At 57.8% G+C, this 25,910-nt stretch overlaps 2 protein-coding genes across 3 annotated transcripts in view; one reads left to right on the forward strand and one right to left on the reverse strand.

The window, feature by feature from the left end:
- LOC111155973 (unkempt family like zinc finger) overlaps positions 1–5,346 on the forward strand; it is a 35,040-nt gene extending 29,694 nt beyond the window's left edge. The window contains exons 11-15 of one of the 2 annotated variants that reach the window (XM_022516468.1): positions 1,313–1,405; positions 1,619–1,846; positions 2,352–2,554; positions 2,657–2,893; positions 3,523–5,346. In XM_022516468.1, the coding sequence (XP_022372176.1) occupies positions 1,313–1,405; positions 1,619–1,846; positions 2,352–2,554; positions 2,657–2,893; positions 3,523–3,678 (917 nt within the window). In that variant the 3' untranslated portion in view covers positions 3,679–5,346. Of the gene's footprint in view, positions 1–1,312; positions 1,406–1,618; positions 1,847–2,351; positions 2,555–2,634; positions 2,894–3,522 lie in introns of those variants that run through there. The other variant, XM_022516469.1, reaches the window with a different exon arrangement.
- Positions 5,347–5,424: 78 nt separating this feature from the next.
- LOC111155975 (N-acetylglucosamine-1-phosphate transferase gamma subunit) lies at positions 5,425–25,852 on the reverse strand. Its single transcript, XM_022516471.1, has 11 exons — positions 25,796–25,852; positions 25,655–25,712; positions 25,506–25,573; positions 6,896–6,950; positions 6,731–6,814; positions 6,562–6,655; positions 6,370–6,484; positions 6,213–6,295; positions 6,005–6,133; positions 5,840–5,921; positions 5,425–5,751 (listed from the first exon to the last, which is right to left on the reverse strand). Exons 1-11 carry the CDS (start codon positions 25,845–25,847, stop codon positions 5,654–5,656), a joined length of 918 nt encoding a protein of 305 aa, XP_022372179.1. The 5' UTR covers positions 25,848–25,852; the 3' UTR covers positions 5,425–5,653.
- Between the last annotated feature and the right edge of the window lie 58 nt (positions 25,853–25,910).

A 25,910-nucleotide genomic window follows, 5' to 3' on the forward strand; every position in this document is an offset into this window, starting at 1 on the left:
GGGGGGGGGGGGGCCTGCGCTAGGGGACTTAGCCCGGGGCTGCCTCTAGGCCGGCTGCTAGGAGCCAGCGTAGCATGAGGCACCATCCCTGCGGCCCGCTCAGTGGGCTTACGGCGGTGAGCAGTGTCCACCAGCCCTAGGGACAGGGAAGGGATGGCATGGCCGGGGGCCTCCAGCGGGGCCAGGCCGCAGCTCTGATTCGCAGGCATCCTGCAGCCGGCTCCCGGGGAGTCCGCCTGTCCCAGGCCTGCGGTGGTTCCGAAGTCCCGTCTCTAACCCTCTCCCCCTCCCTGGCCGGGTTTCCGCCGTAACTACAGTCATTCCCGGGTAATTACGGTAGATGCTTGACCGTTTGCAGGGTGGTAGTTTCTCTGCAGCCACCGGGACGTTTGGGCTTCGCTCCTGGATGCTAACCCAGCTGCTGGCCTTGGTCGTGGTCCACCTGCTGCTTCCGGGCACGTCCCTGGAGCCGCAGCACGACCAGGAGTCTGGGCACAGCCGAGAGCGGGATGTGGTCAGCAGTGAGCAGTGGCGCTTCTCCCTGGTGGTTCTGGTTTGCTGTCATTTGTCACAGTCAGGGGACTTCGACACTAGGAGGCTGGGGGCAGGGCCGAGGCACAAGGCTTCAGAAGTGTGGCTCACAGACCCCGAACAAGCAGACCCAACGTGGGCCTCCAGGGTGCGAGCCCTGGGCTCTGGCATCGCCACTGGGCCCGGGGCTCTGGGGGCGGGGGACGCCCTGTGGCCTCCAGAGACTGTTCCTGCTGCACCTGCTGGGCCGGCGGGGGGTCGGAGGCCTGCTGGCCGGCAGGGGAGGAGCAAGGCTCAGCCACAAGGGAAAGGCCACCTGCTTCTCGGAGGGGTGCACAGTGGGGCAGTGTGGCTGACCTGGTGCTGTGCCTTCAGCGCCCTGGGGTCTTCTGCAGACCCTGGGCCGGAAGATGGTGGCAGCTCAGGCCCAGCAAGTGTCCCGGGAGTCACACAGAGGGCCGGTGGGGGGTGTCCTCTGGCCGCCCCTTCCCTGAGTCGACCGCTGTGCAGCTGCTGGAATTGAGAAGCTCTTGGGGCTGCTGGGCCTGAGCCGGGTGCCTGGGGGCCGGTGTCAGAGGGGAAGGGGATGAGAGGAGGGAGACCCCTGCTTGCAGGAGAGGGAAAGTTGTTCCAGGCCTCTGTTCCCGTAACAGACGGGCCGAGAGCGTGCCGGGGTCCCAGAAACCCTACCAGCGCCTGGTCTGGGCGAGGAGAGCGCGCATCTCCCACAGGGGCCAGGCTCTGGCGCGGCCCTGCGCTCACGGCACGTCCTGTTCTCCAGGTCCTGCTCTGGACCTTCATCCCCGCGACGTCGGCCTCCCCGCCCTAGACAGAGAGCTGGAAGAGCATGACAGCGGCGACCTGGGCCTGGCAGGTAGGACGGCGCACCGGGGGCTCTTGCTGGGCTGGCCGGGCTTTCTCTTCGGAGGGTCCCATGGCCAGTCTGTGGTCAGCCCCCGACCCCTCGGGGCCTCTGGCCTAGCCTCGTGGTCTCTGCGGAGAACTGGGCGCAGCCGCCACGGTCCTGCTCGGTGGTCATGTCGGCCCCAGCCCCATCCACTCACAAGACCACGTCCGCTCTCTGCAGGTCCGAGGTCACTGGGGGGCTCGGCGCCTGTCACCGTCCCAGGCTGCCCACCCCGCTCCCCGTCCCTGCACTCATCCTCTTCGCTGTCCACCTCCCCGCTCAGCTCGCTGTCCCAGTCCCTGTCGGGGCCTCTCGTCTCCTCGGCCATGACGCCCCCCCAGCAGCCGCCGGCCCTCAGGTCGGAGCCTGGGGCGCTGGGCCCCGCCGCCACGTCCTACAGCTCCTTAGGTGAGCCGGGCCCCCCACATGGTCACACCGGCCGGACTTGGGGGTGGCCACTGCCCAAGGGGTCCCCGGTCCAGTCTGCTGGCAGTGCCTTGGGGCACGAGGACGGGTGGTGCATATAGCCGGCTGTCAGGGTGGCCCCATCTGTCACCTGGGAGCGGGGGGACCTGGGACGTCACTCGGGACCCAGCGCCCAGCGCGCCGACAGCACCAGCCCTCGCTTTATTTCCTCGTCGGGGACGGTTGTCTGGCGCCTCCCTGATTCTCTCAGGACACATCCCCATAGGCGACCCCACAGCTCCGGGGCCTCTGGACTGAGGCGAGGGGGTTTCGGGGCCAGGGTTCGCACGGTGACAGCTCTGACCTCAGTTCCTCTTCTGCTTACGCGCCCTGAGTGGCCAGGAAGAGGCTGCGGCAAAAGATGGGGGCGGGGGTCGCGGTCAGCGGGGCCCAGACGTGGCGTCTCAGCGCGGCCGCCAGTGACCGCTCCCGTCCCCTCCACGCACAGGCTTGAACGGCGTCCCCGGGAGCATCTGGGACTTTGTCTCCGGCGGCTTCTCTCCCAGTCCGTCCCCGATCCTGAACAGCGGCCCCGCCCCGCCCGCAAGCACGAGTCCCAGCGGCGCGGAGCTGGCCCGAGTCCGGCGGCAGCTGGACGAGGCCAAGAGAAAGATCCGGCAGTGGGAGGAGTCGTGGCGGCAGGTGAAGCAGGTGCGCCAGCGGGGCCGGTGGGGAGGCGGGACAGGTGCGCCCACGGGGGTGGGGGGGGGCCGTGCTGCCCGCCGCTGCAGCCCCCCGTCCCCCCGGTCGCAGGCCTGTGACGCGTGGCAGCGGGAGGCGCAGGCGGCGAAGGAGCGGGCCCTGGCGGCGGACAGCGCGCGGCAGCTGGCCCTGCAGAAGAAGGAGGAGGTGGAGGCCCGGTTCCGGCGGCTGCAGGAGGAGCTGGAGGGCCGCGGGCTGCGGCGCTGCGCCGACCTGGGCGCCGTCCCTCTGCCCCAGCTGCACTCGCTGCAGAGTCGGCTGCGCCTGGACTTGGAAGCCGTGGACGGGGTGAGTCCTGGTGTTGGCTCCGGGCGGCTGCGAAGGCTGGCCAAGCCGGTCTGCCCCCTCCCTGCCGGCTCTGCCCCCTCCCTGCCGGCTCTGCCCTCCGAGGACGAGGACAGGCTGGGCGCCCCTCCTGCCAGGCGGGGTCAGAGCCAGAGCGGCCCCTCCCCGAGGTCGCCCTGGGTCCCCGCGCAGATCTCTGCCTGCTTCCACCCTCTGTGTTCTCCACCCTGGGCTGTAGATCCACACCAGGGCCTGTTGTGAGACCTTGAGCATCTGGAAGGTTCCACGGCCCTCATGTACTGTTCCCCTCCCGTGGCCGCACAGCCCCCCAGGCTCTGCCTGCTCTCTCGGCCGGAGGCCCGGGTCCGGAGTCAGGGTGCCCACAAGCCCAGCCCCTCAAGCCTGCTGGCCACAGGGCGTGGTTGGGGCCTCCACGTAGTGCTAGCCCCTCGAGGTGGCCACCTGCTAGCCTGCCCCCTCCCAGGTCTCATGAGGGGTTCCCTGGCCCTGACTCCGCAGCCGGGGCCACCTTCCCCGACGTCCCATGGAGGCCCGGTCCGTGGTTTTCCTGGGGCCTCGGTTTGGCCACAGCAAGCCGCCGACCCCGCCACTGTCCACGTCTCGCCCCACAGGTGATCTTCCAGCTGCGAGCCAAGCAGTGCGCCGTGTGCCGGGAGTGCGCCCGCGGCGCCGTCCTCCAGCCCTGCCAGCACCGCGTGCTCTGTGAGCCGTGCGCCGCGGGTGCGACCCCCTGCCCCTACTGCGAGGGCCAGCCCCTCCCATGGTGACTGTTCCTGTGTTCTTAGCCTGGGCTGCGGCCGCCGCCTCTCCAGCGTCATAGGCACCCCCCACCCCGCCCGCCCGGCCCCACGGGCTCAGGAACGACGCAGGTGACCCTGCCAAGCACTTTGTAAACTGGGGGCGTTACACACTCTAAGCTGCTTTCTAGGTTTGTGGTTTTTTTAATACGCGATAACGCGAAGCTTTATACGTGGACTGTGAACTTACATCGTTTCCTATCCGTTCGTTAATCCGTGGTATGGTAAAGCTCTTAGATTTCCTATTCTGAAATGAGTACTTACGAAATGAGCGTTTATCTAGTAGTGAGAAATACCTAATTTTAGTTTTCCAATTAAGTGCAAACAGTATCTGTAGCAGTGACACCGAAAGACAGAGGTTTTCAATCTGCAGAAGGACCCTCACCCTGTGCACGCTCGCTAACTGGTTTTCTAGGCAGGAGCGTGCAGTGGCGCTGGGCGCCGAGCCCCAATCGTGCTCTGTGACCCGCAGCCGCTTGTCTAAGTGCCTGAGCCTCACACGAGGGGCGGACGAGGCCCTTCCCTCGGGCTTGTTGCTCCCAGGGGCCTGATGGCGGAGGCTCTCACGTTCATCGCAAAGCCGTCCCTGAGCCTCTGCAGCCCCGGGAGGCTGCCGGGCCCCCAGTTGGGCAGCCTGAGGCCAGAGACTCACCCCCCACTGCAGGGTAGCCTGGGGGATCACCAGGGTCACTCAGGTGATCCCAGGCTTGCAGGGAGAGCCCAGCCCCCTGGCCCCGGCAAAAATGCTCCTGAGAACCGGTGTGGTTTTGGGGATGACCTGAATCTTCTCTGGTCTGTGCTGGGTCATTTTCCTAGAAATCTGGGGAGAAGCAGAGGATGTGTGTAGTCGGCCCAGACTTTGTCCTCTTCGCGATGCCATAGAGGGCGGCGGGAACAGGTGCGGCCCCTCTGGCCCGGAGGTCTGGGCCCACACGTGGCTTTGCCAAAGACTTTTCATAGCATTTTTAAGCGGCTCGGTAAAAATTCTTATCGGTAACCAAATATTTACTAGAATAAGAGGTTGAAAACCTTAACTTAGGACACACCGGTAGCTCTCACTTCCAGGGCAGCCCCGAGACGTCCCGCAGCCGGCCCGCTGCGAAAGGCGGCTGCCGACTTGGCTTCAGCGAATCTCCTTTGTTTTTAATGACAGTGGCGACGTGTTAGCTTAGAAACGACGTATATTTTGTGCTACTGTTACCACCGTTTAAAATTCTTTATTTTTATGAATATTTATGCATCGTTTCCCATTTTAGGCCTTTGGTCATTTTTGGGAAACGGGACAATGTTTATTAGCAGTACCTAGGCTAGACCTTTTCACATTGTGGACTAAGGGCAGGCAGTTCAGCTCGACGCCTGTAGAAGCTGCTCTGGTTGGTTCCCGCCGTGCGGTGGGCGAGACGGGAGCCACGGGGACCCAGAGAACCACCCGAGTGGGCCCCCCGGGGACTGCCTGTTGGGGTCCTTCCCGCCCCGTGGGTTGGCAGCCCCGGCCCCGGGGGGAGCCTCGGCTGACCTGCAGGTGGGTGGCCGCGGCGCTGGGTGCAGCTGCTCCCGCCTCTCGGCGCTCGTGGTCCCAGCCGAGTCCTGCCTCCACGGCTGGTGTAACCGGGGCCACAGGAGACCTCGCTCGGTGGGGGGGATTTACGGAAGCCTCCACTTACGTTCTGAGTATCAGAGGAGAACGTTACTGGAATGGAACTTTAACCCTGAAAGTAGTATTTATAATGCATAATCATTTACTTGTAGTGAACTGTTCCGAGTTAACACTTGTTTAAAAAGTTTTTTACACTACAGCATTTATGCAGCAGTTTACAGAACCCATGGAATTATTTTTATCAGTACAGGAATTAATTAAAACTTTGAGTCTTTATTCTGTCTGCCTCTCTGAGCCGAGCCTGCCCCCCTCCCCGCGGGTCTGGGGCTGCCCTCGGCCTGTCTCAGGTCACAAGGTGTTCCCACGCAGTCCCGGGTCGCCTCGTAGCTGCTCTGCCGTCCTGTCTGTGGGTGTCTTGGGGCCCACGTGCTCGGAGCTGGGAGTTCCTGCCAGAGCAGCAGGCGTCAGCACAGGGCCTGGCCCACAGGCCGCAGGTCCCCAGGGGGTCGGGGCCCCACACAGGGCATGACTCACCCTCGGGCCTGGCGTAGGGGATGCCGTGCTGCGTCAGCACGCTCTGCAGTCTCCGCAGCTCCTTCCCCAGCTCTCTGTGTGCCTGCGACAGACGAGCCCCGAGGGCAGGGATGCGGCCCCGTACTGGGGGCCATCTCGGGGCTGGGCGCCCTGCCCCGTCCCTACCTCACTGCAGCTCTCTAAGGTCTGGAACACCGGGTCCTTGACCGCTCCTTCCTGCACCGACTCCCCTTCTTCTAGGGGCCGTAGGTAGCCGGCGTCCTCAAAAAGTGCCCGGAGCACCTTGCTGTAGCCCTGGGGATGGGGGAGGAGGGAACAGCCAGCTCCGGGCTGCGCCGTGCCCTGGGGAGGGGGTGCCCGCCCCACACCTCACCTGCGCCGTGATGAGCTCGTCGGCCAGGTCCTGCTCCGCCTGGTCCCACCGCTGCTGCAGGGCCGGGGACAGCGCGGGATACACTAGGGTCCAACAGAACCCGGCTGAGCCGCGCTCCTCGGCCTCCCCCTGCTGCCCAGCCGGCCAGGGGTCCTACCTAACAACGAGTGGGGGTGGCAGACCAGAGGCGTCTCGAACGTCAGCGCGTAGACGCAGGTGCTCGGCTCGGACACGTGGGCCAGGCGGTGGCTTTTTCCACAGGTCAGCTCCACCTGCGAGGACAGCTGGTGGGCAGGCTGAGTGGGGGCGGGCGGTGCCCGCACCCTCGGGCCCTTCCCCACGGTCCCACCTTGCTCTGCCGGCTCCGGGTGCGGCACGAGTCGCCGTCGCGCATCCACATGGCCCGGAAGGTGCTGTTGATGATTTCCCACTCGTGCCAGATGCTAAGGGCGAACGGAGCGCGTGAGGCGGGGCGGGAGTGTGGGGCGCCGGCCCGGGGCCCAGGGCCCCCTGCTCACCCCAGGATCCCGCTGTAGGCGTTCCAGCGGAAGGTCTGCTCGTGCTGCGTCACGTTGTGGAACGGGCAGAACTCGTACTTGTACCTGGGGGCACAGGCACGTCAGGGGGGGTCCCTCCGGCTGCCCCCGCCGGCACCCAGCTCACTCACGTGGCAGCTCACTCACGTGGACTCCAGCAGGCTGAAGCACTTGCCGGAAAGCCTGAAGAGGTGCACGGGCCCTGGAAGAGAGCAGACGGGCTGAGTGCGGCGTGGGGCGGGCGGGTGCGCCCGTGGGATGAGCAGCCCCGGGCATGGGAGTGCGGGCGCCAGGCAGAGAGCCAGAAGCCAGGGGACCCAGCCTTGCGGAAGGCTCTGGAGCACAGAGGGGGCCGATGACTGAGCACGGACCCAGTTCTGCACCCACAGCCCGCCCGGGTGTCCTGGTTCACACGGGGCACCAGGACAGTGTGGGAAGGGGGACAGAACCCTCCCGGGAGCGGCCAGACGCTGGACTTAGGAGACTTCCAAACGCTCTTAAATCAGCTCCAAGAGCAGAGGAAACACGGACGCAGACCGATGTGAGAGGAGCGCCGGCAAACGGCCGCGGCGAGCCCCGGGCACAGCCGGAGAGAAGCCGTGAAGCCCGCAGCGCAGGCAGCTCACTGAGCGCGGGCGGCCGAGGCTCTGACGCCCCCGCACGCACGGGCCGTGAAAGGCGGCGGCGGCGCGTCTGGAACGGCCCTCCTCGACGGGGATGGAGTGACGACGGTCCGGGGCGCCCCTCCTGACAGAACGAGGTCTGTGCGCTTCTCCAGGACGCGTGAATGCACGGCCGGCAGGGTCCCGTGATGGTCAGTCACATACACGTCAGCACCGGCCTCTGCTGGGGCCACCCAGTGTCCCAACGGGGTCGCCTGCAGGGCCGGTGCCCAGGCTGGGGGAGGGCGGAGCCAACCCAAGTACGTGTAGGGCACAAAGGAAACAACTCAGAACTTAATGGTGTCCGATGTCCTTAACCCCCACGGTTTCCACAGAAAACAGACGAGGGAGAGGCACACGTGGAAGAGGAGTGACATCAAGCCTGTCGCCTGGAAGAAAATGTCAACAGAGCAACAAGGGACAGAGAAGCCACTGGGCCATTCCGGGCCGTTCTGGGGAGGCTGCCCTCCCACGTGTCCCAAGGGCCACACCAGCCGTGGGGAAGGCCCCATGCGGGAGTCATCAGAGACGCGGACGCTCCAGCCGCAGCCCCGGCAGACGGAGCTCAAAGAGCTCTGGAAAGCTGCTTCCACCGCGGCCCACATGGGAAGTCACAAGGAAAATTGGAAAACCCTGACACGAAGCCCGGACCACAGCCCGGACCCAGTGCTCATGGCTGCGCGTCTTCACGGCATTGGAGACTAGACCAGGGGCTCGCCAGACGCACACTAGCGGGATAGACAAGACGGGGCAGAGGCCGGAGAAAAGCCGGCAAACGCGACACTGGTTCTTCACGGAGCCCAGCAGACTCCACGGCCTTCGGCCGGACCGCCAGCCCACCGCCACGGCTCCCCCAGTCGGGCAGGACAGAGGGGACATGGGCGGGACAGAGGGGACATGGCCGGGTCCGCAGACACGAGACGCCAGGAGAAGCGCCGGCTGGCAGCCGACCCCTGTGACGTACACACGGTCCTGGAGACAGAGCCGCTCCGTCCTACCCACGCGTCCCCAGAGCCTCCGGGACCAGCGTCACTGCAGCACCAAAGTCACGGAGTTCCACGACGAGCACGAATGCGGAGCGCCCTCGCCAAGAACACCGCCGATGCCCTCCGACAGCAGGCCGGGGGCCCGCTCCATCCCAGGGGCTCGTCCGCAGCAGGCGCGCCCGCACCTCCAGCCGCCGGAGTAGCGCGTGGACGACGCAGCAGCCGCCCGCGAGCACGGAAGAGCAGGAAGGCGGCACCATGACAGAGGCCACCGAGGAAGACCCCAAAGCGCGCGTCATGCTGGAGACACATGGCATGAGACGCCCCGCGCTGCCCCTCGGCTCCGCCCAGCTCTGCCTGCTCCGGCCCCGCGTGGCCCGTTCCCACCGGAGCAGTCGGGCACCAGAGAAAGAAAAGGCATCCGAACTGGAAAAGAAGAAATACGGTGACGTGGCCACGACGCAGCCCCCAAGTCTGTTCACGATGTCGCAGGACACAACAGTGCGGACGCTGGTGCGTTTCCCTCCGCTAACCATCCAGGAAGCACGTCGCGCAGTTCCGCCTGGCAGAGCGCCGGGAAGGCGGGGGACGTGCAGACCACGGACCCTGCAGCCGCGACCACAGACGCACGGACAGAAGCCCGTGTTCGCGGGCAGGAAACCTCAATCCTAAAATGTGACAACTGCCCAAATGACGTGATCCGACCTGTATCAAATTCAGTAACGTTTCTTTGCAGAAATGGGGAAACCCATCATAAAATTAAAATAGAATCTAAAGGACCTCAAAGAGGCCGAACCATCTTAGAGTAAATGAATGAAACGGAAAAAAAAATTCAGTCCCTGGTTCCCAACTGTGCTTCGGAGCCGCGGAGAAACACCGCGGGGCGCTGGCGCGCAGGCAGGGACAGCCGGGAGCCCACAGTCCCGGACGTTCGTCCCCACGCCCTGACGTAAGGCCCATTCAGTGGGGAAAGGACCGTCTTCTCAGCGGTGCCGGGAGAGGAAAGTGGACGCAGGACGACACGGAACCTTCCTTTACACCACGTACGGGGTAACTCCGGATGGGTCTGAGGCTAAGCCTAAAGCTTAGCAGAAAAGCAGAGAGGGAAGCCTTACGACACCGGCGTCCCGAGGGACTTCGTGGGCTCTGACCCCAGAGGCATTCTGAGGAACGACACCGAAGAGCCGGCCTTGGGGTTTTAGGACTCTCGTGCCTCGGGGGCGCGTCCACAGTGAGAGACGCCCGCAGGCGGCAAGGAAACAGGTGCAGCGGACACCGCCAGGACACACAGCTGAACCGGCGATGGCGCCGGAAATGCGCCGAGGGCTGAGGAGAGGGTTCTCTGAAGCAGCTCCAGACCTCCCCCGGGGAGCCGCAGCCCCGCGTCAGGCCAGCCGCGCTCACTCGCGCCGCACGGGCGGACGGCCGGCCCGGCCTGGGGTCCCGAGGAGCACGCCGGGCCGCTCGCTCCGCGGTCGCACAGACGCCAGCCCATGCACTGCGCGCCCGCAGCCACCGGCACGTTCTCCATCTGCTTCCCCTCCAGCTCACAGAGGACCCACCCACGGGTCCCTCGCTGGCGGGGAGGGGGGTCTGCGCGCACCTGCACACGGCGTCCCGTGAGAACCGCATGACTGCGGGCGTGTGTCCCGAGTTAACACGACTGTGAGTCCCCACAGCTCGAATGAGCGGAGCCCAGCTGTGTGCGGGCGGGAGCTGACCTCACGGGAGGTCCCTCTCGCTGAGCTGAGAGCACACGCTTCACGAGTTCACAGTAAAGGCTGTGAGAGCGCGGACATCGTCATCTGCGTGGAAGAAGCAAAGAGGGGCGCCGGGCTGCCTTCGGCCGTCATGATCCCGGGGTCCTGGATCAAGTGCGTCGGGCTCCCTCCTCTACGGGAGCTGCTTCCCCTCTGCTGCTCCCCGGCTTGTGCCCTCGCTCTCACCCTGTCGGACAAATACAGTCTTTAAAAAACACAACCTCGGGGCGCTGGGTGGCTCAGTGGGTTAAGCTCTGCCTTCAGCTCAGGTCATGGTCTCGGGGTCCTGGGATCGAGCCCTGAGTCGGGCTCTCTGCTCAGCGGGGGGGCCTGCTTCCTCCTCTCTCTGCCTGCCTCTCTGCCTACTTGTGATCTCTTGTCAAATAAATAAAAATTTTTTAAAAAATAGACAAACAACCTCAAATTATTATTAAGGAGGCGGCACGGAAGTCTGCGCTGCGTTGGAGGTGGCTGTCGCCAGGCCGCCCCTCCCGCAGGGCCCTATGCAGGGCCCGTGGCCCCGCTGCGGGGCTTGGACCTAGACAAGCCCACCCAGGGTCATGGGCCCCAGCGACAGGGATACTGGGGGGTGACCCAGCAGCTGGGATGTCAGGGTAACAGGGCAGCGGGCCCCGGGGAAGAGCCCCCAGCCGTCTCCCTCTGCAGGCGGCCCCCGGGGAAGGACAGCGGCCCCGAGCCAGGCGCAGACGGTGTCCCCGCGGGAAAGCGCGCTGCCGTTGGGGCGGGATCAGCCCTTCTGCTCGGTGAGCGCGAGGACACGCGTCCTTGACAGAACTGAGCGGGAAGAACGAGGCGGGGCGCACGGCCGCCCTGTCCCGCGGAGGCTGTGCGCGCGGACCGGCTGGCGGCCCCCGCGCCCCCTCGCTGCGCCGGCGGAGACCGCTCGGCTGGCTTCTCCTCCTGGCTGTGGCTGCGCGGCACAAGGCGGGCACGACGTCGCAGAGCCGCTGCGGCCGGACTGTGAGGAGAAAAGCCTCGTCCCTACTGCAGAGCTGCGGTGGGGCTCGAGCCGGTGGAGCGCGCAGGAGGCTTCTGAGAAACGCGCACGGGCCTGAGATGAAGGAGGCAGCGCTCCCTCTCAGACACCTCGGCTCTCAGGGCTCGATGGCCGCTCACGCGTGTCAGAAGCGAACCCGGGCCCCTGGCTGGCTCAGTCGGAGGAGCGCGCGACTCTTGGTTTCGGGGTCCCGACGCTGGGTGTGGCGATTATGAAAAAGCAAATACAAAACGAGCCGTTTCGTCGTGTCTGGGTGACGGCCACCGGCTGACCGAGCGCGGTCTTGCTGGAGGTCACGGAGGTCTCCAACACGTCCCCGCTGCTCCCCGCTGGAAGAGACGGAGACAGACACCCGCACGGGGCCGTCCCCACCCCGCGCTAGCGCTGGTTCTCCCCCTGCTCCCCGAGGACATCAGAGCCCCGGGCCCAGTACGGTCGGGGCAAACAGCTGGTCACTCTCGGTCTTGCATTCTGAAGACCAGGATCGAAGCTCACGTTCTGGGAAACGCGGGAAATCCGCAGAAGAACTCTGGGTGCCGCGTTGCACGGAGTCCCGTGGGACCCGCCGCCCGCCGTGACCGGTCCCGAGCGCCCCGTGCTTGGCCCGGATGCCTGAGCCTGTGTCGCTGCCTTCGGCTCTTATGAATCCGTGATTAACTTATGTTCCCTTTTAAAATTATGATTTTGTTGCCGGAAGAGATCACGTGTCACACTGAACGGAGGGAAATTTCCTCCCAGAACGGTCTTCAGCTCTGGTTTGTGCTTCACGTGCTCCGGGTGGTTTCTCCGAGTTCGGCGAGACCGGAGCCCGCGCAGCCGCTACGATCGTGGTGCTCGTTTCCCCTTGATGTTTTAAATGCCAGACGGTCCGAGAACCACTGGCCCTCTCCCAGGTCTCCGACCCTTCGAGTTTTGACTTTAATCATTCCCTTAGAGAAAATCCTCACACTACGTTATTTTCATAAAACCCAAGATTTTCACGTGAAAGGGTTTGTTTTGGAAGAAACACTAACGGCTTTTAAAAGTGAAGCTTAGGGGCGCCTGGATGGCTCAGTGGGTTAAGCCTCTGACTTCGGCTCAGGTCATGATCTCAGGGTCCTGGGATCGAGCCCCGCATCGGGCTCTCTGCTCAGCGGGGAGCCTCCTTGCCCTCCTCTCTCTCTGCCTGCCTCTCTGCCTACTTGTGATCTCTGTCTGTCAAGTAAATAAAAATAAAAATTAAAAAAAAAAAAGTGAAGCTTAGGGGCGCCTGAGTGACTCAGTCGTTGGGCGTCTGCCTTCAGGTCAGGTCACGATCCCGGGGTCCTGGGATCGAGCCCCGCATCAGGCTCCCTGCTCAGCTGGAAGCTGCTTCTCCCTCTCCCACTCCCCCTGCTTGTGCTCCCTTTCCTGCTGTGTCTCTCGCTAATAAATAAAAATCTTAAGAAAAAAAAAATAGGGGCGCCTGGGTGGCTCAGTGGGTTAAAGCCTCTGCATTCGGCTCGGGTCATGATCCCAGGGTTCTGGGATCGAGCCCCACGTCCGGCTCTCTGCTCAACAGGGAGCCTGCTTCCCCCTCCCCCCACACCTGCCTCCCTGCCTACTTGTGATCTGTCAGATAAATAAAATCTTTAAAAAAAAAAAAATAATGAAGCTCAATAAACAGAACGAGGTTTTCCCGAGGCCGCGTTTCCTGCGCCACTCACTGGTGGCTCGGGGTCAATTCAGGTCACCCGGGAACCCTGACAGAGCCCCCGCCTGCCGTGCCTAGAGCCACCCTCAGACTCCGCTTGCGGGAAGCCCGCGGTTCGCGCTGAGGGACGCACACGTCGGCGGGGAGGAGTGTGAGACCGGGGACGTCTGTCTTAGTCCACGAAACTAGGCCACCAAATATTCTGTAGGAAACTCTGTGAGCCACATACCACCCAGTACCACTGTCACAAACGTGCGCGTCGTCACACATCCGAACCCTTCAGTCTGCAACGGATTATTCCAGACGCGAGCCGTCTCCTCTCCCGCCCGCGAGGCTCCGGGCCGTGTCCTCCCAACACCTGCAGAGCGCGCGCCTGTGCGGTCACGTCGGCGCTTGCGTCTGGGAATAAATATTCCGGAAACGGGGACAGTCCTGAAGAAACTGTCTCCAGAGCTTCTGAAGCCGCCAGAACGCACCCAGCCCGGGCGGGCGCCCCACGGAGCCCTGCGCCCCCAGCACCAGAGCGCCACCCACGCCCACGGCAGTGTTCTCGGTCCTTCTTTTTACATCTTTGTAAACAACCGCACTAAAAACCTCATAAATCGGGCCAGCGAAGATTAGGTTTGCTTTCTGAAGGAATATTCCAGTGAGGCGGAAGCAGCCGGAGAGGTAACTTCTGTGCCCCCTACACGTCTCGTGCACACGCTGTAGAAAAATAGCTTGACCTCCTGTACATCGCAAACCAATGAGGCCCGTTTAAAAATCACAGAATAATTTAAAATTCAACCTTTACAAAGCTGTTTTGAAAGACTTTATATTTTTGTTGGGTAATTTTTTAAAAGATTTTATTTATTTGCAAGAAAACGCAAATGTGGGGTGAGCAGAGGGAGAGGGAGAAGCAGACTCCCCGCTGAGCAGGGAGTGGTTAGCTGGTCATTTTCCCCAGGCCCTAAATGTAATAATCTACTAAACCATGTTTATGCTGTCCATTCTGTTTTTTCAGTTGGGAAAAAAGATGTTAAAAATATTTATAAAGGGGACACCTGGGTGGCTCAGTGGGTTAAGCCTCTGCCTTCAGCTCAGGTCATGATCTCAGGGTCCTGGGATTGAGCCCCGCATCGGGCTCTCTGCTCAGCAGGGACTCTGCTTCCCCCTCTCTCTCTGCCTGCCTCTCTGCCTCCTTGTGATCTCTGTCAAATAAATAAATAAAATCTTTAAAAAAATGTATTTATGAAGAAAAGTTGAAAGAGTGCATGGGTGGCTCAGTTAAGCATCCAACAGCCAATTCCTCCTTTCGGTTCAGGTCAGGATCTCAAGGTCATGAGATCAAGTCCCGTGTCTGGCTCCACAGAGAGTGTGGGTCTGCTTAAGACTCACTCTCCTGGGGCACCTGGGAGGGCTCAGTCATCGGGGTCTGCCTTCAGCTCGGGTCATGATCCCAGGGTCCTGGGATGGAGCCCTGCATCGGACTCCCCGCTCAGCAGAAAGTCTGCTTCTCCCTTTCCCACTCCCCCTGTGTTCCGTCTCTCGCTGTCTCTCTCTGTCAAATAAATAAATAAAAATCTTAAAAACAAACAAAACCTGTCTCTCCTCTGCCTCTTACCCTCCCCCTTCTCACCTGCGCTCTCTAAAATAAATCTTTAAAAAACATTTTATGGGGCGCCTGGGTGACTCAGTGGTTTAAAGCCTCTGCCTCAGGCTCAGATCATGATCTCAGGGTCCTGGGATGGAGCCCCGCATCGGGCTCTCTGCTCAGCAGGGAGCCTGCTTCCCCCGGACCTCTGCCTGCCTCTCTGCCTGCTTGTGATCTCTGTGTGTCAAATAAATAAAATCATTAAAAATTTTAATAAAATCATGAGTGAAAGAGGAGAGATCACAACCAACACCAAAAAAATACAATTATAAGAACATATTATGGGCAACCATACGCCAGCAAATCTGACAATCTAGAAGAAATGAATGCATTCCTAGAGACCTATAAACTACCACAACTGAACCAGGAAGAAATAGAAAACCTGAACAGACCCGTAACCAGTAATGAGATTGAAGCAATCATCAAAAACCTCCCAACAAACAAGAGGCCAGGGCCAGACGGCTTCCCAGGGGATTTCTACCGAACATTTAAAGAATTAATACCTGTTCTCCTGAAACTGTTCCAAAAAACAGAAATGGAAGGAAAACTTCAAAACTCATTTTGAGTCCAGAATTACCCTGATTCCCAAACCAGACAAAGACCCCATCAAAAAGAGAATTACAGACCAATATCCTTGATGAACACAGATGCGAAAATTCTCACCAAAATACTAGCCAATAGGATCCAACAGGACATTAAAAGGATTATTCACCACGACCAAGTGGGATTGATTCCAGGGCTGCAAGGTTGGTTCAATATCCGCAAATCACTCAATGTGATACAACACATTTATAAAAGAAAGAACAGGGGCACCTGGGTGGCTCAGTGGGTTAAGCCGCTGCCTTCAGCTCGGGTCGTGGTCCTGGGGTCCTGGGATCGAGCCCCACATCGGGCTCTCTGCTCAGCAGGGAGCATGCCTCCCGCCCGCTCTCTGCCTGCCTCTCTGCCTACTATGTGATCTCTGTCTGTTAAATAAATAAATAAAATCTTAAAAAAAAAAAAAAAAGAAAGAAAGAAAGAACAAGAACCATATGATACTCTCAATAGATGCTGGAAAAGCATGTGACAAAGTCCAGCATCCCTTCCTGATCAAAGCTCTTCACAGTGTAGGCACAGAGGGTACATACCTCAAGATCATCAAATCCATCTATGAAAAACCCACAGCAAATATCATTCTCAATGGGGAAAAACTGAGAGCTTTTCCCCTAGGGTCAGGAACACGGCAGGGATGTCCATTATCACCACTGCTGTTCAACACTGTACTAGAAGTCCCAGCCTCAGCAATCAGATGACAAAAAGAAATGAAAGGCATCCAAATTGACAAAGAAGAAGTCAAACTCTCACTCTTCGCAGATGATATGATACTCTATGTGGAAACCCCAAAAGACTCCACTCCAAATCTGCTAGAACTTGTACAGGAATTCAGTAAAGTGTCAGGATATAAAACCCATGCACAGAAGTCAGTTGCATTTCTCTACACCACCACCAAGACAGAAGAAAGAGAAATTAAGGAGTTGATCCCATTTACAACTGCACCCAAAACCATAAGATACCTAGGAATAAACCTAACCAAAGAGGCAAAAAGGCAGGAGCTCCTGAGTGGCTCAGTGGGTTAAGCCTCTGCCTTCGGCTCAGGTCATGATCTCAGGGTCCTGGGATCGAGCCCCACATGGGCTCTCCGCTTAGCAGGGAGCCTGCTTCCTCCTCTCTCTCTCTCTCTCTCTGCCTGTCTCTCTGCCTACTTGTGATCTCTGTCAAATAAATAAAAATAAAATCTTCTTAAAAAAAGACGCAAAGAATCTGTACTCAGAAAACTATAAAGTACTCATGAAAGAAATTGAGGAAGACACAGAAAGAAATGGAAAAACGTTCCATGCTCATGGATTGGAAGGACAAATATTGTGAAAATGTCTATGCTCCTAAACCAATCTACACATTTAACACAATCCCTATCAAAACACCATCAATGTTTTTCAAAGATACGAAACAAATAATCCTAAAACTTATATGGAACCAGAAAAGACCCCGAATATTGAATGTTGCAAAAGAAAGCCAAAGTTGGTGGCATCACACTTCCAGACCTCAAGCTCTATTACAAAGCTGTTATCATCAAGACAGCATGGTACTGGCACAAAAACAGACACACAGATCAATGGAACAGAAGAGAGAGCCCTGAAATGGACCCTCAACTCTATGGTCAACTAATCTTCGACAAAGCAGGAAAGAATGTCCAATGGAAAAAAGTCTCTTTAACAAATAGTTTTGGGAAAACGGGACAGCCACATGCAGAAGAACGAAACTGGATCCTGTCCTTACCCACACACGAAAATAGACTCAAAATGGATGAAGGACCTCAGTGTGAGACAGGAATCCATCCAAATCCTTGAGAAGAACACAGGCAGCAACCTCTTCCACCCCAGCCGCAGCAACTTCTTCCCAGAAACATTGCCAAAGGCAAGGGAAGCAAGGGCAAAAATGAACTATTGGGACTTCATCAGGATCAAAAGCTTTTGCACAGCAAAGGAAACAGTCAACAAAACCAAAAGACAGACGACAGAATGTGAGAAAATATTTGCAAACGAAATAATTCCCACATTCAGCCTGACATCCACGATCCTCCAGGAAGTAGAAAAGGCTGCTCAAACTCTAAAACGCCACCTTGCTAAACTCAGTCTAGAAACCCAGGAAAACCGGGTCACTCTTCTTGCCATCGGACCTCTCAGGGTAAGGACTGCTTCGAAACAACCTTAGGGACTCAGCCCTTTCTCAGCCATTTCTCTCTGCAGATCTGTTATTACATGAAGGTTCTAATGCTTTACTAAATTACTCACTGGAAGCCGGCTTATTCATGAGTTACTTAATGCATCCACTAATCATTTACTCCCCAAGCCTGACTTAACTACAACTGAAAACCCACCCTGTGCGAGTCCCGGAGGCATGTCTTATTGAGAAAACTGGAAGTCGGCTAGAGCAGCAAACCTACATCCAAAACGGAAAGGTCCTACAGGGTCATCCATGTACTCTCACTGCGGTAAAGAAGGAAGGCCGGCGCTCCATGGGCTCGGGTACCTAGAATACAGGCTGCACGCCCGGCACGGGAGCCCAGTGAGCAGACTGCGGGCTTTCTTTCTCTTGCGAACCCGTACAAGACCTCAAACTGCTCTTCAACAAAAATGAAGGCCGTGTTTCTTCTCTTTATGTTCCTCTCGCCTGTCCTGACAGCTCCCTTCTCCAGCGGGCACAGCACTACACTGAGCTGCGAAATGAAACGGGGCGCTGGGCATGGGGAATGGTGCCGTGGCCAGTACGTCGGGGCTACCCTGGTGGGCTTCCCCTTCGCAGTGCACAGACCGGCACCCTCTACGTGACTGTGTTTCAGAAACAACATGAGGAGACAGTGCTTGTCGGGATAAGGCTGTCACTAATCAACGAGTTCCTTCCTGGCCCATAGTCGGTAAGACACCGGGACGTAATCAAACCTTCTCATATCCTCAAACTATTAAAGTCCTAACTGACCTCACAAACCCACAAATTAACCCCCACCAACCAGGGCCGCAGCTACAAACCCCCACTGGTCATGGTCCTGAGCAGGGCGTGCATCAAACCTGGGATACTTACTGGTGGCTCACAGCCGCTACGGGACAGCTCAGTCACAAGGCAGTTTTATGCTGGGAGCAAAGACATCCTACACATGATACTTGTACAAGTAGCGCACGACGCCTGGGATGGCCAGCATTGCGTGTCCCCACATAACAGCGCTCCCGGCCACCGACTGGTTTGCTACTGACCGGGTAAGGCGACCCGGCGTCACACGGCCAGCGCCAGATGGAACCCACTGGATACGTGAACTACCTGGGGCCCCGGCTTCCTGCAGGGTGGGTACAGGCTGCTGCGCTTTAGGGTTTGCCCGGAGTCACGGACGCATTACCAAAATCCCCACTACCGCGGCGAACCTCCCCAATTTAAAGCAAAGAGGGACACGATGTTTCTAAACGGTATCATCACTTCCCATCCGTTTCTGCTCCGTCCGCAGGGCCAGAGGGTGGCATCTGGCAGGGAGAAGCCCTTCGTAACTACACCGTGAAGGCGCTCAGGGAGTCACTAAACGGCATCTCCCTTCCTAGTATCGAAGAGACACAGGCGCGCGGCGGTCCTGCGGGACAGGACCTGGCGTGTCCGAACAGCCGCGCAGGGCGACGCAGGCGCCATCGTCAGGGCGGGATGCTGTGTGTACCCCCCAGACCACCATGGAACGGCACAGGACTCACGAGAAACACGAACGCCCACACGGGGGCTCTACAGGAGCCTGTGCTCTCTCAGGCATCGGTTACGTTCCTGGTTTGAAGGAGGACTGTGGTCGGTGATTAACGATCTCCTCCGTGGACTTCGTGTTCTTACAGCCTTGCTAATCCTAATGTGTCGCCTCCTTCAGTGTTTCTCCACTTGGGCCGAGACTCCGCGGCTGCAAGGGCTTCCCGACGACAGACGATCCTGAACCACACACAGACTCCTCGTCGCTGCCAGCGCAGGACTTTTGTAGCTCGCCCGCACACTCCTCACCTGAGCGGTGCTGACCGCGGGCAGGGACAGCTCTACACGTCTCTTCAGCAGGAAGAAGTTATGGAAGATGAGACCTTCTGCCCTCAACAACCTCAAAGAGTTAAGGATCAAAACTGTTCAGAGGGGAATGATGTGGGAAACAAGGCAGAAGAAACATTACTGAATCTCCTCACCCACTGATGGCCCTAGAAGCAGCAGCGCGGCATCCTCCAGGGACCAGCTGCCTCCCCCTTAAGGCTCTGCGAAGGGCGGGCAAAGGGCCATCCTAGCCTGACTGACCCCTGCCCCCAACTGGGATCCTGAAGTCCGCCTTAACCACTCCTTAGGAAAGTATCTCTGAACCGCCCGGGGTAGTGCTGACAAACGTTCCCAAGCATACGGCCCACTGACACCTCTAATGGGTCTCACGACACAGGTTTTATTACTGTTCATGAATCACCTTTTTCCCAACAATAGCCAGCCCCTCAAGGTCCTGGAAACCTTGCTTCCAAAACTCCTTAGAGACTTAGGCCATCCCTGACGCCCTCCCAACTTGCAAGCATATAAGGGTCCACCCCTCACAGCCCTGGGGCAGCAGCTCTTCCGGCCCACGGGTCCTGTCCCCGTGCTTCAATAAACCACCATTCTGCATCAAAGATGTCTCAAGAATTCTTTCTTGGTCTTCGGCTCCAGACCTCACCCACCGAACCTCACCTAGGTTCTAGAACTTCATCATTTGGAGAGAACCTACATGTCCGTCAACAGAGGGATGGAGAAAGAAAATGTGGTGTATGTATACAACGGAATACCACGCAGCCATCGAAAGAAACGAAATCTTGCCATTTGCAACGAGGTGGATGGAACTAAAGGGTATTATGCTAAGTGAAATAAGTCAATCAGAGAAAGACAACTATCGTATGATCCCCCTGATAGGAGGAATTTGAGAGCCAGGATGGGGTAGGGGGGCAGGGAGGGAAAAAAATGAAACAAGATGGGACCAGGGAGGGAAACAAACCATAAGAGACTCTTAATCTCAGGAAACAAACTGAGGGCTGCAGGGGGATGGGAGCAGGGATGGGGCGGCTGGGGGATGGACATGGGGGAGGGTATGTGCTATGGTAAGTGCTGTGAGATGTGCCTGATGATTCACAGACCTGCCTGGGGGAAATAACACATCATATGTTAATTTAAAAAAATTAAAACAAAAAAGAAAAACACAAAAAAATGAAAACAAAAAACCCACAAAGGAGCACAGCTGCACCCACGTCAAGAACTCACTCCAGAAACACGAGCTGTGCGAGCGCCCAGGCACTGTGACCCAAGCCTGGGTGAAAAGGAAGACTCCGGCGGGTCCGGCCGCACACGGCGTGGACGTTGAAAGCAGAAGAGAATTTTAAAGCAGCTACTACAGGTGCTCAAGGAGTACAGGAAACAGGGACCGACAGTCGCAGCAGTCACGCAGAAAAAACTGGAATTCTGGAAATGAAAGGCAGGTCAGAAACAGCAATGTAAATGCATCAGTATATAAAACACGCACTCGTCACGGCTGAGTGGGGCTCGCGGCAAGGATACAGGTCGGCTCTGCATTCAGGGACCTACGCTTGTGTCTGGATAAACGGCCCAAGACACCGAACTCCAATCACCTCATCGGGTGCAGAGGAGCCCCTGCCAAAATCCGCCCCCTGCGCGCCGCAGAGTGTGGGCGGGCAGGCCCAGCTGGGGACCTCGTCTCCCCCGGCGACAGCGGACGCCCCGACCGACAGAAGGGTGCCGGGCAAGGAGCATGGAGGGACGGAGGCTGCTTGGTGGCGCAGGTCGGGCCCGAGCGAGAGGCGGGAAAGGCTGAGGACCGGAAAGGGAAAAACAAAAGGGTCTTTCCTCCAGCCAACAGGAATCCGACTCTTCAGCTCCACGGGAACGCAGTGAACTAGATTCAGAATGTGGGAAACAAATGGCCCAATTTCTTCGATAAAGAAGTTGTGAGGACACAGGGGCGGCGCTCTAGATCCCAAGGCGCAGCGCATGAGCCACGACACACAGAGCGGAACACGGACTCGCACAAACCAGCTCCTGAACACGGGAGACCATCAGACACCGGAAGCACGGATGGATTTTTACCAAAGGAATTAGTGCTCATCTTTTCCTAAGTGTGACAAAAACAATGTGGCTATGCCCTTAGGACGTCCACACGGAAAGATTTACAGACGATCTGAGCTGTGAGATCAGCCGCGGCGTGACGGCCTGAGCGGGACCGGCGGTCTCCAAGGCCTTCCCGCCACTTTCCCACACGCGCCCAACCGGCCCTATCACAAAACTGTTCAAACTCAAATAAAAATCAGGCGCCATCGGCTGAGCGCCCGACTCTTGATTTCGGCTAAGGTCACGATCTCGGGCTCGTGAGATCAAGCCCCAGGTGGGGCTCCGGGCTCAGTGAGGGGTTTGCTCGGGATTCTCTCCCTCTGCCCCTCTTAGCCCCCCTGCCAACCTTGCTTGTGAGCTCTTTCTCTAAAATAAATACATCTTAAATAAAAAACCACCTTAAAAACAAACGGTTTTAGGGGCGCCTGGGTGGCTCAGTGGGTTAAGCCTCTGCCTTCGGCTCAGGTCATGGTCTCAGGGTCCTGGGATCGAGCCCCGCATCCGGCTCTCTGCTCAGCGGGGAGCCTGCTTCCCCCCTCTCTCTGCCTGCCTCTCTGCCTGTGATCTCTGTCAAATAAATAAATAAAATCTTAAAAAGTAAAAACGGTTTTAAAGTTCAGTGAAAACCCTAGGCGGAAAAGACGCACATCAGGCACTAGCAGCGGGCACAGGCAGAAACACTTGCCCCAAGTGCTCGTCAAACTGCTTAGTAGACGCGGATGTGGTCAGCCTTGTAGCCCAGAGCTCTGAGCTCCATGTCTGGTTGGATACACCCTAAAATGAACTGCATCAAAACTCCAACATCACCCTCTCATTTCATGGTTACTAGTACTACTATTACTATAAACACAAAGCTATTTTATACTATTTTATGTAATTAAGGGAGTAAGTCAGTAGACGTATTTATGTAATTAAGGAGCCCAGCTTTTCAATGTTAGAAAAAGATGGGGAAAAAAACCCAGTCCTGCAGTACTACATTTCAACTGGAAACTTAAAGTCACACGGGTCTTCCTACACACACACACACACGCATGTGTATCCTTTTTCAAATAATGAGACAAGAAGCTGAAAAACTCTAGGTCCACGGTCCATGTACCATCACGCAGCCTCTCCCACCGCCTACCCAGCTCTGGTTCATCACCTCGACTACGACACAGACATACACGCGTGACACGATCAACTATGGGCCATACTCGGGCTCTGGGTTTTTTTTTGGTTTTTTTTAAGTTTTTTTTTTTTTTAAGATTTTATTTATTTATTTGACAGAGATCACAGGCAGAGAGGCAGGCAGAGAGAGAGGAAGGGAAGCAGGCTCCCTGCTGGGCAGAGACCGGGCTCCAGTTTTATATGCACCAATAAGAAAGAGCAATGATACACACCACCATGAGGACTCCCGGAAACACGAGGCCAGAAAGAAACCAGACATGGGGATCTGTGTGCTGGGACGCCATGAAGCCGCAGGCCACGCACAGAGGAGACCCATCCACAGTGACAGACACCAGAAAGGGAGGAGGAGGATCTGGAAAGGAACACAGTCACATTCTGGGTGACAGACCTGTTCTCCACCTTGTTTTGGGTAACCAGGACGTGGATGTGACCAACTGTCACACATCAGCCCCATAAAAATAGTTTCAGTCTGAGCCAATAATGATCTTCAAAAAGAAAAGAGAAAGGAAGGGAGAGGAAGGGTCTTCCCTGTCAGACAATCAGCTAGGAGATGCGGAAGGCACGAGAGCGGTAGAAAGCGGTCACACGCTCTCCTCCTCCCATGGGGTAGAGCGTGAGACTCCTGGGCACAGAGGTCGCTCCAAGCCCAGGGACAGCTCGAAGCCCACATGCCAAGAGCAGAGGCAGAAGTCTGTGTCAACACTGGAGAGACCCTGGCCACGCTGTGCCACAGCCAAACCCTGACCTCCCACATGAGGCCACACGTGGTCCGCTGCCTTGCTAGGAAGGATCCGTGTCCAGACTGCTGGACTTGACCACCTGACCGCAGTCAAGCTTCCCAGCTATCTTTCTGCTCATGGAGCACACGCCGCAGGAAAAGGACAAGGCGAATGACTAAACCAGACCGATCCAGGAGGTCATCCTCCAAGACAACTGGCCCGGACTCCTCCCAACTCAAGATCATGAAAGGCTTTTTTATTTTTATTCATGTTTTAAAAAGATTTTTATTTATTTGACAGAAAAAGATCACAAGTAGGCAGAGAGGCAGGTAGAGAGAGAGGGAGGAAAGCAGACTCCCTGCTGAGCAAAGCGCCTGATGCGGGGCTCGATCCCAGGACCCTGAGATCATGACCTGACCGGAAGCCAGAGGCCCAACCCACTGAGCCACCCAGGCGCCCATGAAGGCCTTTTTTTAACGGAGATACAGTGTAGAGGGACCTGTTCCAGATTTAAAACCAGACACCTGGGGCGCCTGGGTGGCTCAGTGGGTTAAGCCTCTGCCTTCGGCTCAGGTCATGATCTCAGGGTCCTGGGATCGAGCCCCGCATCGGGCTCTCTGCTCAGCAGGGAACCTGCTTCCCTTCCTCTCTCTCTGCCTGCCTCTCTGCCTACTTGTGGTCTTTCTCTGTCAAATAAATAAATAAAATAAAATAAACAAAACTCAATTATTTAAAACAAACAAACTAGACACCTGACTAACCAAAGACACGTGTGAGCCTTGAATAATCCTGGGATGGGGGGCAGCTGTGGAGGGCACTGAGACAACCAGGGGACGTGGACTGCTTACAGTACACACTGGCTAATTTTGGGGGCTGGGGGACCCATACTGGAACTCTTTAGGGACAAAGTGTCATAACGTCTATAACCTGGTTTCAAACTCGTTTTCAAAATGGTAACGGAAAGGAAGACCAGGCGAGTGGGAAACGTTCACGGAGGCCCAGAGCACGCTGGTGTTCACGGTCCCGTTTCTCCATTTTTCTTTTTGATACTTTTAGTAATAAAAAGCAAGGATAGATTTGTCACATCTGTTCCCTCTCTGACTTCATCCCACACATCCCCAACCCTGCTGGCTTGGGCCCCCCCTTTTGCTGTACCCCTCTTCCCAAGTACCCCCATCCCCGCCTCACGTCCTTTCCTCCTTCTGCTTCGGACCAAATGTCATTTCTCAGCTTTTTCCTGACTCCCCTATTTAAAATGTCAATTCCAAGGGGCGCCCAGTGGCTCAGTCCCTAGAACATACGCCTCTTGATTTTGGGGTCCTGAGTTTGAGCCCCACAATGGGTGTACAGTTCACTTAATAGTTAAAAATAGGGGCGCCTGGGTGGCTCAGTGGTTAAAGCCTCTGCCTTCGGCTCGGGTCATGATCTCAGGGTCCTGGGATCGAGTCCCGCATCGGGCTCTCTGCTCAGCGGAGAGCCTGCCTCCTTCTCCTGTCTCTCTCTGCCTGCCTCTCTGCCTACTTGTGATCTGTCAAATTAAAAAAAAAAAATCTTTAAGAATAGTTAAAAATAAAATAATATGGCAATCACCAAAACAACACTCACCTCTTCACACACACACGGTATCTTTCTCTGCTTTCCACACCTACAGAGTAATTCTCGTCACCAAGCATCCCACACTTCCCCTACTTCTTGGTTTACCCCGTGGGCGCACACACACTCCACCCATTAGACTGTCACCTCCTGGCGAACAAACGCTCTATGTTTTGCTCATTTCTGCATTCCCACCACACACCCTACCACACAGTATGCTCAATAAAAAACACTACTGGGTTTCTGCTTCCCGACCCGCGACTCCACTTCTGGGATCCTGCCTTAGGAAACCGCGCACCCGGCTCAGGAAGAGTCCGGATGAGGAATGTTCTGCACAGCACTGCTTCTAACGGCCAACGAGCTTAAACAGAACGTTTCAGGATACAGGAATGCAGCGCCATCCTCTAACAGACCAAGCATCAAGTGAGAAGCGTGGAGGCCTGTGGAACTCCCCACCAGGAGGACACACAGTGATTCCCAACACCAAATGAGCAAACCTGTGTAGCTCGCGCTGTTCGAAAAACGGCAAAAGATACGTTTTAAAAAACAGCGGCAGAAAGCACCAAAGCACATTAATGCACGTTTTTCCTTGTACGTTTAGGCACGTAAAAGCACAAAAGACGTCAGTGCCCAACGGTTAACGGAAATCACCTCCACAAAAAGAACTAAAGCGAACTCATCCGCACAACCTGTTTAACTGGTACTAGAACGTTCTGGAAATACTAACGCTGGTGCACTCGAAGACTGAGCGGCTGACAAGCGAACGCACGCGCCCCGCGCCCTTCCAAGGGCCCGCCTCCCAGGCTGCCCCGTCCACCCGCGGGGCTCCCCGCTCCCCTCCATGGGCGCGGCCAGGGCCCCGCACTCACCAGACACGGGTGAAGGGTCTTTCTTGGGCTGGAGGCGACTGGTCTGGGGCAGGAACGGGTTGTTGAGCCTGCGAGAAGCGGCAGGGTCAGCGGCAACCGAGCTCGGGGCTGTCCCTCCGCGCCCCGCCGCGCCCCGCGGGGCCGCTCACCCGAACGCGTTGGGCTCCTCCACCACTTTCATCTTGGCGGCAGCGGCGGGAGCGGGCCCTGCGGGGAAGCGGGCGGTAAGGAGGCGCGCGGGAGGCGGGGGACGGCGCACGCGAGGGGCCCCGGAGCGCAGGGACACTAACCGCGCGCCGCGAGCCCCAGCAGCAGCAGAAAGCTGGCCAGCCCCGCCGCCATCGCTCCGCCGCGCGCGCGGTCACGTGGGCGCCGCCCGGTCACGTGGGCGCCGCCGGACCGGAA

Source organism: Enhydra lutris, unplaced genomic scaffold (assembly GCF_002288905.1).
Source record: "Enhydra lutris kenyoni isolate GAN:26980312 unplaced genomic scaffold, ASM228890v2 scaffoldscaffold45, whole genome shotgun sequence".
NCBI lineage: Eukaryota > Metazoa > Chordata > Mammalia > Carnivora > Mustelidae > Enhydra > Enhydra lutris.